Below are 19125 nucleotides of genomic sequence, written 5' to 3' on the forward strand. Positions count from 1 at the left end.
AGCCTCAAAGTGGCAGAGGACTCTCAAATGTCCCTGCTGCAGTCTCAGACTGACTGTTTTTATATGATCTCCAAGTAGGCAGAGTTGTTTGATTTCCCAAACAGGATTTAGAGTGAATTTTCTAGAAGTTTGGTCACCTGTGTTTGTCTAGAGACCTCTTGCAAGGCCATGGGTGTAGTTTTGGTGCTCAACAAACTCACCTCTCCTTCTTATTCAACAGTTTGATGTTAATTTTCAGGTGAGCTAGCTTGAGTTTCTTTCCTAAATCATTCGTTCTGTCCTTGCCCTCCTGATTGACAGAGAATACTAAAGTGCTGCAAAATTCAGTGCATGCTTAAGCTCAGATTGCTCCTTGGAGCTCAGCAATTCCAGCCTAGGCTTTGTCTATATATATGTATTGCAAAGCTCAGGAAAAACTTTGAATATTGGAGTGAATGGTGAGGAAGGAGCAGGACCTTACCTTGAAGCAGAGTCTCAGAACAGGCAGCTGAACCATTCCTTCTACTTTCTCCCTGAAGAAAGGAATATTTGAATCCTCAGGAGTACCACTGCAATATATACCCAGTCATAATTTTGCCCCTTCTTATAAACAGGGAATTCCACCAAAAAGTTTTCTATTTTTATTCAGGGGGTTTGTTGATACCCACCCTGAAATAGGTTGGCAAACCTATTTGCTGACTTGCAGCATGGTATATCAGGATCAATTAACAGGGTCTGATCTATTGGAAACCCTGGTGTCATTCTTGGCATTTCTGATCACCGAGTTCCTCAGCTCAGGAGCAGTAACATCAATTCTTTGAGTCAGGAGCTCAGACAGGCGTGTCTCTTTAGAAGCATCCAGTCACATGTCTTTTGGGCATTGTTCTGAGCTGTTACCAACAGCTGTGCACCCCAACTAAACCATTATAGTGAATTAGGACTTGTATGACTGTGGAGACAGGCAGAGGATTCTGAGTGTAAGATTCTCGGGTATCCATTTTTGCAGTTCTTGGAATAAGTCACTCTATTAGCATCTTCCTCCAGGGCTCCTCCAGCCTCGTCAGCTCCCTGTCGGTCTCACCTCAGTCATGTCATTCCCCATTCTCTTGTGCTCATTCTTCTGTCCGAGAGTTTTCTCTCCTTGTTGTGTCCCCATGTTTGTCATCTCCTGTGTCACAGGCACCTTCGTGTATTTGGCCTGGAGCTGCTCTGCCCTGCTGCATAGACTGGGGGGGTGTGTGTCAGCAAGCCAAAATCAAGAGCAAAGTCTGACTAAGGTTTTATACTTCTGTGGTTCAGATGCATAGGGTGAATGAATTTATATTGTTTAAATTATAGTTTAGAATATAAATAAGCACATAAAAATGAAAAGCAAATATTAAACTATAAAATAAATGTATAAACACATAAATGTAAATATAAACAAATATTAATGATACAACACTATAAATATATATTAATATATCTATAATTGTATATGTGTTATTATAACATAATATATATTATATGTATAAATTCATAACAACATATAAATGCAGATTCTGCATATAAACAAAAATGCAAATATTAAAAATATTTTAATATAGTTTACAATAAAGATTTTTTTTGTTTTCATTTGGTTAAAGTGGTTTTTTTATAAATTGTATAAATATAAATAATATAAAAATAAAAACATACAAGTATATAATGAATATATAATATATATTTGTAAATATAAAGTGTACATAAATATAATTAATATATATTTATAATATATTTATGGTATATTTATGGTATATAATATAACTAGCTTTTTATGTGTATTGTTATAGTATATTAGAATACATCATATATATGTATTTAAATAAAAATTATAAATATTAATTATATTTAAATATAGTTTAAAATTATTTCTTTTGGTTTTATTTGATTAGAGGCAGGGGTTTTTCATAAATAAGCAATTTTTCTCAATATTAATAGGAGGCTTACTTTTGATATTTGTCTTCAGCCAGTAATAAACGCCCCATTTCTCACCAGACAATTCCTGCCCCATCTTTGATTTCCCCAGAGCTCACTTTGTGCCTCTCTCAGCAGGTCCGAGTGTTTCTCAGACTCCATCCTTGGTGTGTTCAGCAGCCACAGGAAGAGACGAGAATTTTGATCTGCTTCTTTCAATGGATCTTTTTTAATTCTCTCTGGAGATTCCAACAGGCTGACAGCTACTTAGACATGTTTTTTAAAATGAAACAGGGCACAAGTTCTGTTGGTTTTGTTGGACATTATATATACAGAAATAATGGGATGGAGCTGAAGGTTCAGTGTTCTTAGAGCATTTATTCCATCAGCATCATCAGCCTCATTCTACAGAGTGAGACATGGGAGATGGTGAAAGTCCTGCCGTGATAACAACAGACAAAATGATTTTCATTACAAAATCTTTTAATAACTTTCTAGCCAATAGCATAATGTCAAAAGCTAACAAGCATTTGCTTAAGCAAATTATTAAAGCTACACGTACATCTTGCTGTGAACAATGCTTGCTTGTAATAGCTTAAAAACAACGGCCACAGGTTCATTATTAAACTTACAAATTTCTGCTATCTTGCTTAACATTTTCCTAAGGTCTATCTCTACACAGCTGATAGCCTTATTGCTTCTTGTCCTTGAATCTTTAACATTCTTGCATTCTTTAATTCTGAGATTTGCTTTCACACAGCTTTCTGAGCATTTTCTAACTTTTCTATTTCCCACACTATATATATATATGTAATATTAATAAATGTAAGTGATATATATATCTACAGTATATAATATTTAAATATGTCTCTGTTTTAATATATTTAAATATAAATATATTATCTATATAATACATAATTAAAATCACATATAAATATGGAAAAATATGAAAAATTAAATATAGATTAAAATAAAGGGGGGGGGTGCCTTTATTCTGTTAGAGGCAGGGGTTTTTTTTTTTAATTTTGGTCGGGTTTTTTTGTGGGGCATTCGTTTTAGAGGATTTTTGGAAGGGGACGGGACTTGCTCCTTGCTGTCCGTCCTTCTCTCTCCGTCCCCAAAGCGCCGCAGCCCGGGGCTGAGCTCGGCTCAGTGCTGTCGCCTTGTGGACAGAGCGCGGTACTGCAGCCACCCCCGAGCCAGCGCCCCGCTCCTCGCTGCTGCCGCGGGACCGGGATAGGGAAAAGTGCCCGTCAGGCAAAGCAGGATTGCTTTTTGTTGCTGACTTTTCGGTTTTCAGAGGACGAGGGGTTTTTGCGCTGCTGATGTCTGCTCTCTTGTTCCACAGCACTGCCTTGGTGATGCATTCCAGGAAGCCACCAGCGGCTGTCTGGGAAAGACTTTGTCGATAAAAGCAGCACACTTCTAAAATCATGGGCGCACACTAAGCTAGTAGTTATCACCCATGTAACCAGATGCCTGAATAACTGATGTCCTTCTTAACACTAAATTGGTGTTAAGGAGCCTTATTCAACTAGTTTTCGGTGGATTTGGGGACAGATCAAGCTGAGATTTCCCTTAGTGGAGTCTCAGTTGTCTCTTGCTCCATAAGGCCATTTCTTCACAGCACAGTAATACAGAAACAGCTCAAGTTGATGCCTCTGAGGAGGGACCCCAAACTAAGGGCTCTTGGGATTTTATTCGCTCACAGTCCAAGCAACATCAAGTCCTCCTCTTGACTCCTCTGCTCCTACTATGTCTCCCAGTGTCCATCCACCTGGCTGGCACCACAAATTTTCTTGCTATTTGTTGAACAAAGTGTTGGTAGTTCATGGCCTCTTGTCTCTAGCTCCCACCCAGAGCTCAATCTGCAGCTTGCAAACCAAGCTACCTGCACCAGATCCCTCAACATTCACCTTCTGGTGGCTGGTAATCACAGGAGGGTTTTGTCCACTTCTCCAGACTCATTGCAGCTCCTGGCTCAGGCCACCAGTCTGCAACAATTCTCTCACCAAGGTAAGACTCATTCCGACAAGAGTAGGCAGTAAATCTTGACAAAATGTCTAAGTTAGATTGTAACAAATGGTGGGTAGTGACATGAGCAATAATTGAACTCTCATACTAAAATTTTAGTAAAATTACAAATACAGGATTTGAGTGATTGTATGTCTCCCCAGTGGTGGTGTCTGTAAATACAAAAATCATAAAGTCTATATAAAATGCATCCTTTTCCAACATACACTAATACAGCTTCAACAGTTTAATCAGGATGTGTTTCAAAATGATAAACATTTTGTTCAGTGTCAAGACAAGTGTCTTGGGCCATAATAGTTTTACTTTCCCAAATAAATCTCTGTTGTTCCTGTACAACACATGCATCAACACCCCACCCTTGTAACACCCCCTGCCCTCTTGATCATCCCCTCCCCAGCCATGCCAAAGCCCTTCCAGCAGTTTTGTGAAGTGGGGGGTCCCATGCCCACTTTTTACTTTATTTAATTCCTTTCTATCAGCATATAAATCTCAACTATTAATTTCATTAACTGTTATTATAGCATGGTTTGTATCAACAGTTCTGTGAACATATATATTGAATATGTTATATATCTTTATGTCTTTATATATATATATGAAGTGTGTCTAGATATAAATCAAAAAATACAGGCATGCTCTTACACATATATACATTATTCTCTACATATATATATACAGTCAAGCATGGAGGACACAGAATATGTCAAATACCAATCACATAAGAGAAGCTGATCCAATGGGATCAATACCTTTTTAAGAGAAAAGATGCATGCACAGCACCCCTCTCACACTCCCCATAACTGGCCAGCAGTGCTATTACAGACTGCAAAAGATTTGAAGAGCAAAGTACACTTTCAAAGCTTTACCTTTATCCCTACTGCCAGACAGTGTAAACAATTTTAGCTTTTCACTTCTGTTTCTCATCTCTTTCTCACTCACTTTTCATGCTCTTTTCCACCTCATGTTCCCTACCCTTTGTCCCTCACCTTTCAAGCCCTTTTCCCTCTCCTTCTTCCTCACTTTTCCCACCTCATATTTCCTGGTCTTTTCTGTCTCTTTCCCCCCTTTCCTCCTCTATTTAAACACTTAAAATGTTAGAAAATGGGGGTTTCCCCCCCCAAGTTGAACTCTTAAATCCAAGGGATAGCAGGGACTCACCTACAATTTAAACCTTAAGATGATGAAAACTGAGAGTTTGCCCTCAACTCAAACCCATAAAACAGCATCATAAAGGTTCTTCTCATCCCTTTAAACTAGAAAATAATAATTCCCCATCAACTGACACCCCTAAATTATGGAAAAGACAATTTTTCCTTCAATTGTTACCCTTAAAATCACGGTGAAGGGGAATTCCCTCCAATTTAAATGCAGACAATGATAGAAAAGGAGATTTTCTCTTCAAACACTTCTTTTTTTCTGGGATGCTCTAGGGAGGGACTGGGATGGGAACAAGAGCACTTGGAAGGCTTAGGGCTTTGCACATCCTTAGCAATGCTCCAGGAGCATCCAGGTGCTCCCCCTGCCCCTGCAAATCCTGTCGTCACTGTTCTTTGAGAGATCCCCAGAGATGGCCCAGTCCAGCAGGTACAGAAACACCCCTGAAATCCACCCTTAGCAGGGCCTGCCCCTCCTCATCCTCACTGACCACACCTGGGACTGCCTCCATCCTCCTCATCCTCACTGACCACACCTGGGACTGCCCCACCCTCCTCATCCTCACTGACCACACCTGGGACTGCCCCACCCTCCTCATCCTCAATGACCACACCTGGGACTGCCCTGCCCCTGCTTATCCTCACTGACCACACCTGGGACTGCCTCCATCCTCCTCATCCTCACTGACCACACCTGGGACTGCCTCCATCCTCCTCATCCTCACTGACCACACCTGGGACTGCCTCCATCCTCCTCATCCTCACTGACCACACCTGGGACTGCCTCCATCCTCCTCATCCTCACTGACCACACCTGGGACTGCTCCACCCTCCTCATCCTCACTGACCACACCTGGGACTGCCTCCATCCTCCTCATCCTCACTGACCACACCTGGGACTGCCCCACCCTCCTCATCCTCACTGACCACACCTGGGACTGCTCCACCCTCCTCATCCTCACTGACCACACCTGGGACTGCTCCACCCTCCTCATCCTCACTGACCACACCTGGGACTGCCCCACCCTCCTCATCCTCACTGACCACACCTGGGACTCCCTGGACAGTGATGTACACAGGAATTTCACTAAACCCTACTCTGAGTTTTATTCAGTAAGCTGAGCAAACCTTGCTGATTTCGTGTTAAGTAAGAAGTTGGCTAATTCGGAGAAGTATGAAGGGAAATAGGAGCAGCAGTCATTGCTATCAGGTTTGCCAGGATCGGGCCCGGGGTACGGCATCAGGGAAAACCCGGACTGACTTCCCAGAATACGGAATCGGGGGAAACCTGGACCGGATTAAGACGGAATACGGAATGGGGGAAAGCACCCGGACTGGATTTAGCCGGAATACGGAATCGGGGAACCTAGGACTGGATTGCGGCTCGATCCCGGTAATGGGTGCACAAGACGGGGTTTGCTCCCCGTCTTTTGTGCACAGATGTACAGCCGACAGTACACACACGCTACCTAAATCGGAGGGGAAAAGCCGTTCCGGGGCGGGTGCGTGCGGGTGACTAGCACCGAGCGCGGTCCCAGAGAGCAGAGGAAGTTTGGCCGCTACTGCTCGCCGTAGGCGGAGCCGCCGCAGTGATGGCGGGGGCGGGCGGTGCGGCGCGGGGCCGGTTCGCGGTGGTGGGCGGCGGTATCGCGGGGGTCACCTGCGCCGAGAAGGTAATAACGGGGCCGGGTCGGGCCGTGCCGTGCCGTGCTGGGCCGGGCCGCCTGCGCACGGGGCTGTCCCCCTTCACCCGGTCCCCGCCCGCCCCGCGCTCGGGGCCAGCCGGGAATGGTCCCCAGGGAGCCGGGTGGCCCTTGGCCCTGTGCGGCTTCCGGAGCGGCTGCGAGCTGGTGGCACCGCCCCGCTGCCCGCCCTTACTCGGAGGCATAAAGCCCTTCAGGGCCAGCTTCTGCACGGCCGTAGAAACAGATCTACGTAGTAATTGTGTAAATACTCGCGTGTGTGCAGTAGATCCGCGCTCTGTCCTACGTCACCCTTAATCCCCATTTCTTAAAAACATTTTGTCTCGCTTGAGAAAACACAAACGCAGCCCCAGGCTTCGTTTATGTTGTGATGTAACGATATTTATCTGTGTAGAAATACGTTTCGAGAGGTTCAAACTTAATAAGGTTATTTTGAAGCAGTTTACTAACGCTTCATAAAAGGAGAGTTGCAACTTCGTAAATGCATTAAGCTGGTACTCTGTGCCCTGGTCCAGAGGTCAGTGATTTCAGGATCCCTGCAGGAATTATTCCATAAAGGACTGTGCTGCAGCCGAGCTGAAGCTGCTGTGATGTTCCTCCTTGTTATTAATACTGCTCAGTTTTTATAGGCTCCATGTTTTAGAGCTGTATAGCTCATCCAGCTCTCTTCTGAGCCCAAGATCTAAAAATAAATTCATCTGTTTCTTGGTCTCAAAGTTTTTGATGGTTTTAAAGTAATGGTAACTGGAGGTAATTTTGTACCTGTAGAATGAAATTGTGTGGATATTAGTTTGATGAGGAATATTGTATCTGTTAGGGCTGCAGAGCAGCATATAGACTCTGTTTTGGATGCATGTGTTCTCTGGTGATGTCAGGGCCCCTCAGGTTGGCATCCCTTCTGTCCAACAGCCCCACTTGTCTTGGTCTGCCTTTCACTTTGCTGAGAAATGCACATTAAAAATGGGAGTTCTTCCCTTTGGCTTGGCGCTTTGTAAGTCTTGCATTGCTTAATAGCATCCTGAAGATGACTGGTTTACTAAATAGGGTATAAAATATCCATAAGAAATCGGCATTTCCTCTGTGAAAATGAAACCTGTAAACACTTTGTCACTGCTATGCACTAAAAATTGCGTATCCACCAACTGGGTGTCTCCAGAAATAACATGATCGTAGTCTGGTTCATCAGATGGCTTTTGGAATATGGTGACAATAGTCCTTTACACTGTGGCTCCTGTTCTTGAAGGAGTATTTATGTGTGATTGAAATAAATGTTGTGTCTCCAAATTCTCTTCAGTCCTTATCCTTCTGTTATCCTGAAGTAGTGTTTATTCAATAAGATTCTACAAAATCAAAGAGCAGTATTAAGACATGCTGCTTTTCACCAGTAGTTTTATTGTGTTAAAGTCTGATAATGACTCTCATTATGGTTTCTATTTCATTACAAGCTGGCTGCAGAATTCCCATCAGAAGACATTTTTTTAATGACAGCTTCCCCAGTTATAAAAGCTGTAACTAATTTCAAGCAGGTAAGAGTGAGTTAATTTTTCTTACAGTAAGACATGTTCAAAGTTTATATGTGCAGGTAATTTAGAGCCCGGTGGTGAAAATGCTCATGACTTTGAGCTTGTTTTCATATTAGTGTGATTGCAGTAGTTTTAGAAGGATTGATGAGCTATTTTATAGTGGTGTTAGTAAGACTGATGAGCTATTTTATAATGGTTAGTAATTGGTGAACATATTCACACCATTCAAGCAAAGGTTAAACCAGGTACTTACATGGGTGAAGTGTGTTCAGAGTTACTGAAGCTTTATTTCACTGCTTTATTAGTGATTTTAAGCACTGAAATGGTATCGAAGTCTTGATCATGTTTGAATTTGGGGCAGAAACAGCCTTCTGACAAGTAGCAAAACAAGGGATAGCCTTCTGGGGAATTGCTTTGAGCTTTATCTACTCCAGCAGCTGCTGATTCAGTCACATCTTTCCTGCTGGTTTGAACACGAAAATCAAATCCATGCATGAATTCAGATTTGTGGCTAGTAGGGTCATTAAGCTGAGTCTGAGAGCCCTCTGTGAGGCTGTTGGAGTAACAACCAACTAAGAATGCTTTGTCAAAGTGTAGACAACAGTGCCATGAGTGTTCAGTAAAGACATTTGCACAGTGCAGAGATGTAAAGTTTGTAATTCACATCAGCGGAAATTTGCATATCTGAAGAATATGCAAGTACTAATTGGAAGGCAGCAGCATCTAAGCTTTGGACATGAGCATCTTAATTCCTCTCTGAATTGCAAGCATGGTGTGCCCTCTGGTTCCTAGCTGTGTTCCAAACTCTGAATATTCAGTAAAGTAGCAGGCCTGGAGGTTTCCATGCAGCCACTCTCTTTTGAAAAAACCACAAAATTGTCATCACTTATTTGAATGTTTTTCAAATTCTGGTTTGCTTCTTTGAGGCTTTTATTTTGTTTGTGTTTGTTTTCTGTTTGATGTTGTCCATTTCCCCCAGGGTCTCTGAAATATCACATAGTGGCTCCAGATGAGTAATTTTATCAAAGTTACAAAAAAGAGAAAAACAGGATTTTAACACTGTGTCACATAAATTAAAAAGCAGTGTTAGCAACTCTGATAATAGACTTCTTTATGGAATAAAACATTGTAGCAGTTAGAGCAACTGTCAGGGTTCCCCATTTTTGGTTAATCTCTATCTTTAGGATTAGAATGTAGTACTTTGACTCTTTAATCAGGAACAGGCAAGAAAAAAATCTGTATTGAAAAAGGAACTTTTAGCAGTTACATAACACATTTTCAGACAATATAGGCTTTATGTTGTGACTTTTTAACTGGAAATGAACACAGCACCTTCTGCCAAAAACTTTAGAAAAAAGAGATGGATAAATGATCCATATTTTTAAATACCTCTCTTTCTCCTACAGGTCTCCAAAACACTTGAGGAATTTGATGTCGAAGAGCAACCAAGTTCCCTATTAGAAAAACGATATCCCAATATTAGAGTTATACAGTCTGCAGTAAAACAGTTGAAAAGTGATGAACATGTAAGCTGAGGTTTTCTTTTTTATTTGGTTTTTCAAGTTACGTATATTAAAAATAATTTAAGTAGCTGAATGTTTTGTGTGAGAATTTTTTTCAAGAACATTTTGGTTATTGAATTGATAAGTTACCAAAATTACAAGAAAGTCCTTCCTAATTCCAATTTCACCTTCTGCTTAACACTGCTTTTCAAGTAGAAATACATGCAGAGGACAAAATAAATCATGAAAGAACCAATATTTCCACATTTTCTTCCTTCTGTTTAGCAGGAAACACATTGCAAATATGAGCAATGGACAGCATGTACACAGCCAAAACTGTTTTTGCTCACTTTTAAGTTTTGGAGATGTAATTTCAGGTAGATTCTGCTAACATTCTGAATGGAGTGGTTTTCTTATATCATTGCTAGGATAGTGTTTTAATGTAGGTCTTGGTGGACACAAATAATTAATGTATGTGGATTTGGAGGATCTTTTGCCCAAAACCATTTTAAACTATGGAGCTTCTAGTTTGTAAAACAACAAATAATGTCATAAAATGTTAAAATTTAAGGTTGTCTTTCTCAGAATGACGTAGCTTGTTTAGTGCCTCCATTTTTTCTTCAGCAAAGAACAGATTTGCAGTCTTTCTAAACTGTGTTATATCCTGTGCCTGGTTAACTCAGAGCTACTGCTTTTGAAATGTTTTTAATGAGATTCTCAATTGCTAATGTATAGTAGTGCATAGTTCTGTTCCTGGGGCCTGAGGGACATTTGTCACATAGAAAACACAGAACTCCTTTGGCACAGCCAGTGCCAACAAGTGGTAAAGTTGATCTTGCTTCAAGTGCACTGTCCACACTTCCCATTTTATTGGTCACATATTTGTGATGAGTGTGATGGGAATAAATGGCACACAGTCAGTGAGAATATGAAGGCTGGTTCCTTGAGAAGCCCCTTACAGCTTTTAATATCTGCAAATTACTGTGATGTTAAGGAAAGATAAAGCTGATGTTCTCTTAGATGTCTCGATTTAGATGAATTCTCTTAGATTATCTGATTTTTCTTTTCATTGTTAACAGAAAATTTACACTGAAGATGGGAAAGAATACACATATGAAAAACTTTGCCTGTGTGCTGGAGCCAAACCAAAATTAATTGTTGAAGGGAACCCGTATGTGTTAGGAATCCGGGATACTGACAGTGCACAGGTAAATGTGTTTTGGACTTAAGAATGTGTAATATATTCCTGCATCTGGTGCAAAATAACAGAATTATTGTGGAGTGAAATGGAGAAACAGAAAATAATGTTTGTTATTGTATATTCTTAAATAGTAACATTTTCACTAGCTGAAAAAGAGACTTAAAATGCCACTAAATTAATTAGCTGCTGTCTTTACTGAGTTTATAGATAGCTCATAGACATTTCTAACATGATAATATGGAATAAACAATATTTTTTCACCCTTCAGGCAGAATCCAGTTGGAAAATATAAACAGGAGGTAGGCACCAGTAGAAATTTCCCTGTGAAGGTGTGTGTACACCTGGTACAAAGGGCTGCTTTGTACAGTGGACAGCTACTGAAGGAATTATTTTTTATTCTCTTAGTGCTACTGTAGCTTCTCCTCTTTGTACATAAAAGAGTTAGATATAGTCAAAGATGTGGAAAAGTTTTCACCTGAGAAATTAGATAATGGACTAAAAATTAAGCTTGGAAGGCAAATGTGAAGTTTTACTGCTTTAGGACTTCAGAATTAGATGAGGCAGGGTGAGCACTGCTTCTCCATAACATGGAACTGCCATTCATCAAATGAAGTTGGACCTTGAGGATAAAAAACGGAGTTGCATTTTCAAATAACCGGAAGTGAAATTGTAATTGTTGTTTGTTACAACAATAGCTTCTGTTACAGGTCTCAGCCTAGCTATGTGTGTATGAACAGTCTGAGAAAATCAAGACTAAGACACTGAAAATGTCTTAGTCTTATCATGTCAACTTACATAGTTGATAATGTCTTATCAACTATATAGCTCAATGTGAGGGAACATGCTCTAATTAGAACAAGTTCTAATTAACATTTTTCCTTTCTTAATGCAGGCTTTTCAGAAGAATTTGGCTCAAGCTGAGAGAATAGTGGTGGTAGGAAATGGTGGGATTGCCCTGGAATTAGTGTAAGTGAACAAAAAATACATAATCGCATAAAATCTTTAACAATGCAATGCTAAATCTATTGTACATGAGTTTGGGAGAAGGTTAACTTATAAAATTGTATCTCTTAGAGCATTTAGTAAAAAACTGATTAGAGGTTTGGGTTTTTTTTCAACATAGTGATCTTACTGATGCATAAAATTAGGAAAGCTCCAGAAGAAGCTTTGATACATAGATATCAAGAATATAAAGTTCATGTTCCACACAGTGTAAACAAGATCCAAGTGCTTGTTTTTAATAGCAGGAGTCTGGCAGAAATGCACTCATTTTTCATTATGGGGAGCAGGAAATACTAATTTTTAGTATTCTAAATCTGATCTGCCTTCTAGCCCCCTACCCCATTTCAGTTGAGGTTGTGTTGGTGAGAAAGTACAACTTGTCAACTTGAAGAGATATTTTTAATGGGTTCCTTATGTAAATATTGAGAAGTGGGTTTGGTAGGTTGGAAAGTCTTGGATCCCCTAGTTCTGGCTTCTAGAAGAAAACTTGACACACTTCTGCTTGTGTTGCTAACATTCAGATCCTTTTCAGGCAGTCTATCACATTATCCCATGTTTAAATGTCCACAGGTATGAAATTCAAGGCTGTGAAGTAATCTGGGCAATCAAAGACAAAGCCATTGGGAATACTTTCTTTGATGCAGGAGCAGCTGAATTTCTCCTCCCAAAGCTCACTGCAGAAAGCCAAGAGACTCCCATTGAGTGTAAAAGAACCAAGTACACACTGGAAGGTATGGGGTTTAGTTTCCTGATACTGCAGCAGCAGCATTCCATTTTAAAGACAGTCTTAAAATCATTCAGTTGAGCAGCTTGAAATAAGGCTTACTATTATCATTAGTGACATTTCCTTCTTCAAAAACTGAGAGTAAAAAAGCAACTTAAAACCCATCTGAATTTATGTAGACAGAATATAATACAGTTTCTCGCAAACTGTAAAAAAGTGCTTACCCTTGTGCCCAATTTATATTAATTCCCCATATTCCTTCTGCTGAAGGACTTGTTGTGTTTTCTGTAATATTTGATGTGAACTATCTCACCATTATATAGGAGGGAGCTGTCACATAGAAAGATATTGGAGGAGCAGATGAAACTGCACAGAACATTATTACAGGTGGAGTGAAGCTGTCTCAGAAACAACAGTTAACTAGGACTGCATGAGCAAACATCACACAAACATATCTATGACCACAACCATAACAAAAAGAAGAGCATGGTTCTAGACATCAGGCAGGAAGAATAAGGCTATTACACTTCCCTCTTACCCTTTGGCAGCCAGGTGGTGTTTTTATATAAATTGAGAATCCTTGTTTTGAATTCTGAGGACAAGGCAGTATTCACACTAAATCTGATATACTCCATCTCTTTCCATCAGGAAGTGAGGAAAAAGGAAGACCTACAGGAACATCTGACAAGCTGGGCAGTGCCTTAGGCCCCGACTGGCACGAGGGGTTACACCTTAAAGGGACTAAGGAGGTATGGGTATTATCTTGCTGTCATATTTATTTGAGTGTTGCGGGCATGAGCACTGTGAAAAGTTCCATGTTTGCAATAAAGAAAACATCCTCACATTTATATTTTTTTTTATTTTGTTTATGAATTCCTTAGCTGTTAGGTGTTTGCATCTGCTTTGCATTTTAAAAATGACCTGTCAAGGTGATCAGTCATAGACCAGCTAAAGGATGTTTAGGAAATTTAGCATCTTAATCAGTGGTGGTTTGTCTGTTGAAGGCTGTGGAAATGTATTTGTGCAGTAGAGAATAAAGCAAGGCCCAAATTCGTAAAATAATTTAGAGAAATAGGTAACTTTCCAACTTCTGGCTTGAGCTCAGAATATGGTTGAAATGTGGGTGGTGGTACAGAATATATCTTCTTTTTACAGTGTTTAGCACATAAACTTATTATTGTTACCAAAATTTAATTAATGATAGAAAAACAAAGGATTTGCAGTCCTGAAAGACAGAAAAGATGAGCTTATTTTATTCTGTTCTGATAAGGTTTGAACTCTCTTCCTGTAAGCTTAGGGTAACCTGAATATGTTTTCTGGCATGCCAGAAAAATGTAATTGTTATGAATTTTCAAGGAACATCAGATACCTGCTGAAAAAGCAGGCAAATTGCCATTGACTATGGTTAGATCTGTGCCAAAAAGAGGAAAGTGGGAATCCAGTTAGTGGGCTGGGATATATGGTGGGGGTTTTCCAGTTTAATAATTAATTAATTTCCAGTTTAATTATTAATTAATTAATTAATTTCCAGTAATACCAATTCAGGTGAATATATCCTTGCTAATATCAATATTGTGATCACTAATCATTATGTTTATCATTTCAATTTTTCTTTAGTTTTCTCATAACGTACATATTGAAATACTATGTGAAGTAAAGAAAATACACTTACAGCAAGAATTTATCCAACTGCAGCAGACTTCTATGACTTTTCCTAAAGGAGAGAAAAATGTAGAAGCAGATGAGGGTGAGTGCCAGTGCTGATAAGATATTGAAGATAAATCTGTACTAGAGCATGTTTGACCTTGTTTGCTGTTTAAAGCAAATACATATTTGAAAAATAAATCTATTATCTCTATAAATTGAGGTCTAGCAGTTTACAGTAATCAAATTTATGAGCTACAGTTAAATTACAAAATCTTACGGGTCAGACCCTTTTTTCCACAAGTCACCAAAATCCTGTATGCAGAGTATTCCATCCTTAAAACAATTCATTAAAGTAATATTTTAATAGTGAATTTAAAACAGGAGAAAAAAAAAAAAAAACATTATGCATCAAAACTGAAGTAAACCTTCAAAGTGAAAAAAGGAAAATACCCCTTTCTTTATGATTATGCCTAATTAAAATGAATATTTTAAATACTATTTTAGTAATCAGTTACTTTCAGTGTAAGTCAAATCCGTGCCATTCTTTTTTCTTTTGGGATACTTCTGTGCCTCTGTAAATTTCTACATAAAAGAATATTTGGCAGTGAACATCCCACAGGATACAGTATTTGCCCCCCTACAAATGAAGGCTTCAATTTAGGAAAATTCTGGAGAAAGTTATTAGTAGGAGTTGGAGCTGAGATCCAAAATCACTTTTTTCTCTAGTTCTGAGTGATAGTAATAAAAGGTAGAGGTAATCTCTGATAATTTTTTCCTTTTTATTTTTAATTATAATCTTTCTTTACCTATTCAGTTGCCTCAAAGGTTTTTTCTTTCCTATCTTATCGTAAGATGTAATTAATAATATTACTTATGTTGGTTACATTCTTGGGCAAAATTTTCCCCTTTTTCAGTGCTGTGGCCTGTATATGTGGAATTAACTAATGGAAAAATTTATGGATGCAATTTCATTGTCAGTGCAACTGGAGTTGTACCAAATGTTGAACCATTTCTTGATGGCAATAATGTAAGTATACTGATTTCTTCTGGAGCTTTTCAAGTAAGGTGAGAGAAACTTTTTCAGCTGGTTTATGCTTCTGTTCTGACATGGAATATAGATTGCTAAAGATTCAAATATTGTGCACCATCTCAAAATAAGGCAGGTTATGTTGATACTGAGATAACCAACATGATAGAAGTGTACTTGATTTGTGGTCTTGGCTTATTATATTGTTCCCCAGGTGTACGTATACAGTATATATGCAGTATTAAGCCTATGCAAAGAGAGAAAAGCATCTGTGTAATTGGCTAATGTGGCAAAAAATTAAGAATAATTTCCATGTTAGTTCTGCACCATATTCTTAACCTTACTAATCTTGATATTTACTCCTGGAAAGGAAGCAACTATTTCCAATACTTTTTATCTGGGACACTGGGCTGTCAAGGTGCTTGTGTTCATTGAGGGAAGTCACCCTGAATCAGCACCCAAATGTGGATGGTGATTCTGGAGTTTATTATTGCAATGTGATTTTCGAGATCATTTTGTTTCTGTGCTCAGTGTCTGCTCAGCAACAACTAAAACATCCCTGGGTTATTAACAGTTTTCATCACAAATCCAATAAATAGCCCCATACAAGTGACTTCTAAAGAATGGTCCCAGACCATACCCAAACCAGGATGTTGGGGTATTTTGGGTTAAGTGGTTCCATCTGATTAGGAAGTAAAAGGCTATGCTCTGGTTAAAGAAGAAAACACTGAAAACATAGATCTGATGTGGAGCCATGAGATATTTCCAGGCCTATGCTATAAGCTTAGATCAGGAACTAAGTTTTTGCAATGGTATTTTCTTGCCTTGGCAAAAATACGAAGTCATCTCTTAAGACTGGGTGTCCCTGTAACAGACAGTGTGATTGGAATTTGACTTCCCTGCCTAGGTGTCAGTAATAGTCCTTTAAAAATGTGTGCTGTGCTTTAGAAATAATTGTAACAGTAATGCTTTGTACCTTCCCTGGAGGCCTTGCCACTCAAGGTAAATAATAAAGTAACAGCTGATTGCGTAAGGTGGAGGAAGTTGAATGACTGGAGGACTTGTTTCATTGCTGATGTGTGCAAACCCTTCAGTTTGCTGTGGGTGAAGATGGAGGACTGAAGGTAGACGAGCACATGCACACCTCACTGCCAGATGTGTTTGCAGCTGGAGATATCTGCACAGCAGCATGGGAGCCAAGCCCCGTGTGGCACCAGGTACATCCTCGCACGCGTGTGATCCACAGGAATTACACACCAGTGCACACACTAGGTTAAGCAAGTGGATAATCCTGGGTGGGTGATGACCGAGTTTTATGGAGGTGGCTGGAAACTGAGCTGGCCAGCCCTTCTGAGTATTAAAAACACAAAGTACGCACTGAATACTCACTGCAGTGAGTGTGGTCATGGCACAGTGACAGTCCTGTGACTTAAATCTTCCCAATTTTCTCTTTCAGATGAGGCTGTGGACTCAAGCTCGGCAGATGGGATGGTATGCAGCAAAGTGCATGGCAGCAGATGCTTTAGGAGAATCTATTGATATGGATTTCAGCTTTGAACTATTTGCTCATGTTACAAAATTTTTCAATTACAAGGTCAGTAGAGTCTGGTAGTTGTAAACCACTAAGTAACACATACAGCTTGCTTATATTCACTTGCTGACACTGGCAGATACTTTAATATTGAGAAAACAGGTTTCTTTATATTGTAGTTAACTCTGGCTTATATTTTCTCCATTCATACTAATGTGTACGATATTTCAAGGGAAGGATTTTTGAGTCCATTGTGTGTTTGCAAGCCAGGGGTGGGGGGAGGGACCCTAGGGACAATTATTTCCCTGTTTGCATCACTTTAGAGGCTGAGAGCTCTTAGCAGCAGAAATGCTAAAAGCCACTGCAATATTCTTATGAGAGCTTTTTCCTTTCCCTTTTCCTTCTGCTAGGTGGTGGTTTTGGGAAAGTACAATGCTCAGGGCTTGGGCTCAGACCATGAGCTGATGCTGAGATGTACCAAGGGACACGAGTATGTGAAAGTGGTGATGCAGAATGGCCGAATGATGGGAGCTGTGCTGATTGGTGAAACGGACTTGGAAGAAACCTTTGAAAATTTAATTTTAAATCAAATGGATCTTTCAGCCTATGGAGAAGATCTCCTAAATCCAGATATTGATATAGAAGATTATTTTGATTGAACAATACCCCATTTTCATTTTGTATGGAGATTTGATACCAAGTAATATATCTTAGAAAAGTCTTTTCTCAGGATTACCAGAAATAAGGGATAAATGCAATCATCGATTAAGATTTTGGGTTGATCTTGCCAAAATACTGACTGGGTACTGCCACAGGTACCAGCTAATGGTGCAATCTCTGTTGAGCTGGCTCAGATGAACAGAGAACAGTTTTAGGGCACAGGGTGCTCAGAGCTCTTGCTACCTGGAATGTGGGTTGCAAATATATAGCCTTACTCAGTTTTTTTTTTGTTTTGTTTTTCTCCTTTCTCCACCCCCAAGTTTAGTTCTGAAACAAATGTATTTTCTACTCAGTTAAGTACAGAACACAAGCTTTGCACCATGAAAGCCGGGATGAGATATCAGTTGAGAGAAGCTTTTTAACTGCTTGTCCCTTCAGCTCTCCAGGTGTTGGGGTAGAGCTGCAGTGTACTGAACAGTGCCAGCCCTGGACAGCAATTGTTTCATCCTGGCTTTTAATTTTGTTCTACAGGTGCTGCCTGGGAGCTGCTATTTATTTAGGGTAGAATTGGGAACTGTTTATTGTACTTCACTTAATGCAAAGTTGGCAGTACGTATTGAGACTTGTCCCAGACAAATCACCTTTTTTTTTTTTTTTTTTTAGGAGAATTACTGTTTTTAACAAAATTAATTCAATTTTTGGCAAAGGTCTCAGCTAAAGAGCTAAAGGATGGGTGAAAGACTATAGGCTTTAGTCACTGCCATAATTTTTATTTATTAAAAAAATAAAGATGAGCATGTTCTTAATGATAATAGTTTTATATTTGTTATACACGTATAAGTGTAAGGGAGAAGAACCAAAATGCAGCCACACAGAACTTCCATTTATTAGTGAAACTGAACTTGCCTTTTTGATATTTGGCTGCTAAAATGTTAAAAGTAAGAAAATTAAATTGAATCTAGCACTCAGCATATATGCCTGAGAAAGACTCAACAGCTACTGCTGCCTGCAGCCATTCCTAGGCTAGCAGGTTGTCTTCTTTGTAAACTTATATTTAGGTACTTCTGCAAAGCACAGAAGTCATAAATTTCTATTTGAATAACAACCCAGAGAAGTCAAATTTTAAGAGCAACAGACGTATTTCAGGGATAAAAACACAATATTTCACTCAAATACATACAGTATTTCACTCAAACATGCCACAGTGGGTGTAGGGGCATATGTCCCTATTCAGAAATTAAGAGATTGTTGCAGGTAAGAGTATGTTATTGCCCAAGCTAATGGTTTAGTCCAAAATTATACCCTCCCACCCACCTTGTCAATCTATCCTAAACTATCCATCAGTCTTGCTTTGTGCCAGCCCACTGCTTGGAATTTCTCATTGGAAATCCCCTAAAATTCTGTCTCATTAGTCCATGTTACCCAGTTTTTCCCCCACCTCTGTCACTGGACAATGCCTTTGTAAACCCTACCCTTTATTCCGCCTCAAAAATGTCTCCAATT

The 19125-nt window shown here is 39.5% G+C and overlaps 1 protein-coding gene across 1 annotated transcript; it reads left to right on the forward strand.

Annotated features, from left to right (window-relative positions):
• The first annotated feature begins 6694 nt into the window (after positions 1–6694).
• Positions 6695–17621, forward strand: PYROXD1 (pyridine nucleotide-disulphide oxidoreductase domain 1). Its single transcript, XM_062491735.1, has 12 exons — positions 6695–6775; positions 8251–8331; positions 9735–9854; positions 10910–11038; positions 11924–11997; positions 12604–12764; positions 13406–13506; positions 14375–14504; positions 15319–15431; positions 16526–16648; positions 16888–17025; positions 17373–17621. Exons 1-12 carry the CDS (start codon positions 6695–6697, stop codon positions 17619–17621), a joined length of 1500 nt encoding a protein of 499 aa, XP_062347719.1.
• The last annotated feature ends 1504 nt before the right edge of the window (positions 17622–19125 follow it).

This window comes from Cinclus cinclus, chromosome 4 (genome assembly GCF_963662255.1).
Source record: "Cinclus cinclus chromosome 4, bCinCin1.1, whole genome shotgun sequence".
Lineage (NCBI taxonomy): Eukaryota > Metazoa > Chordata > Aves > Passeriformes > Cinclidae > Cinclus > Cinclus cinclus.

Coding starts and splice junctions, on each gene's coding strand:
- PYROXD1 (XM_062491735.1), top strand. CDS start 6,695: ATGGCGGGGGCGGGCGGTGCGGCGCGGGGCCGGTTCGCGGTGGTGGGC. Junction 9,855..10,909: donor AGTTGAAAAGTGATGAACAT/GTAAGCTGAGGT, acceptor CATTGTTAACAG/AAAATTTACACTGAAGATGG. Junction 13,507..14,374: donor ACCTTAAAGGGACTAAGGAG/GTATGGGTATTA, acceptor ATTTTTCTTTAG/TTTTCTCATAACGTACATAT.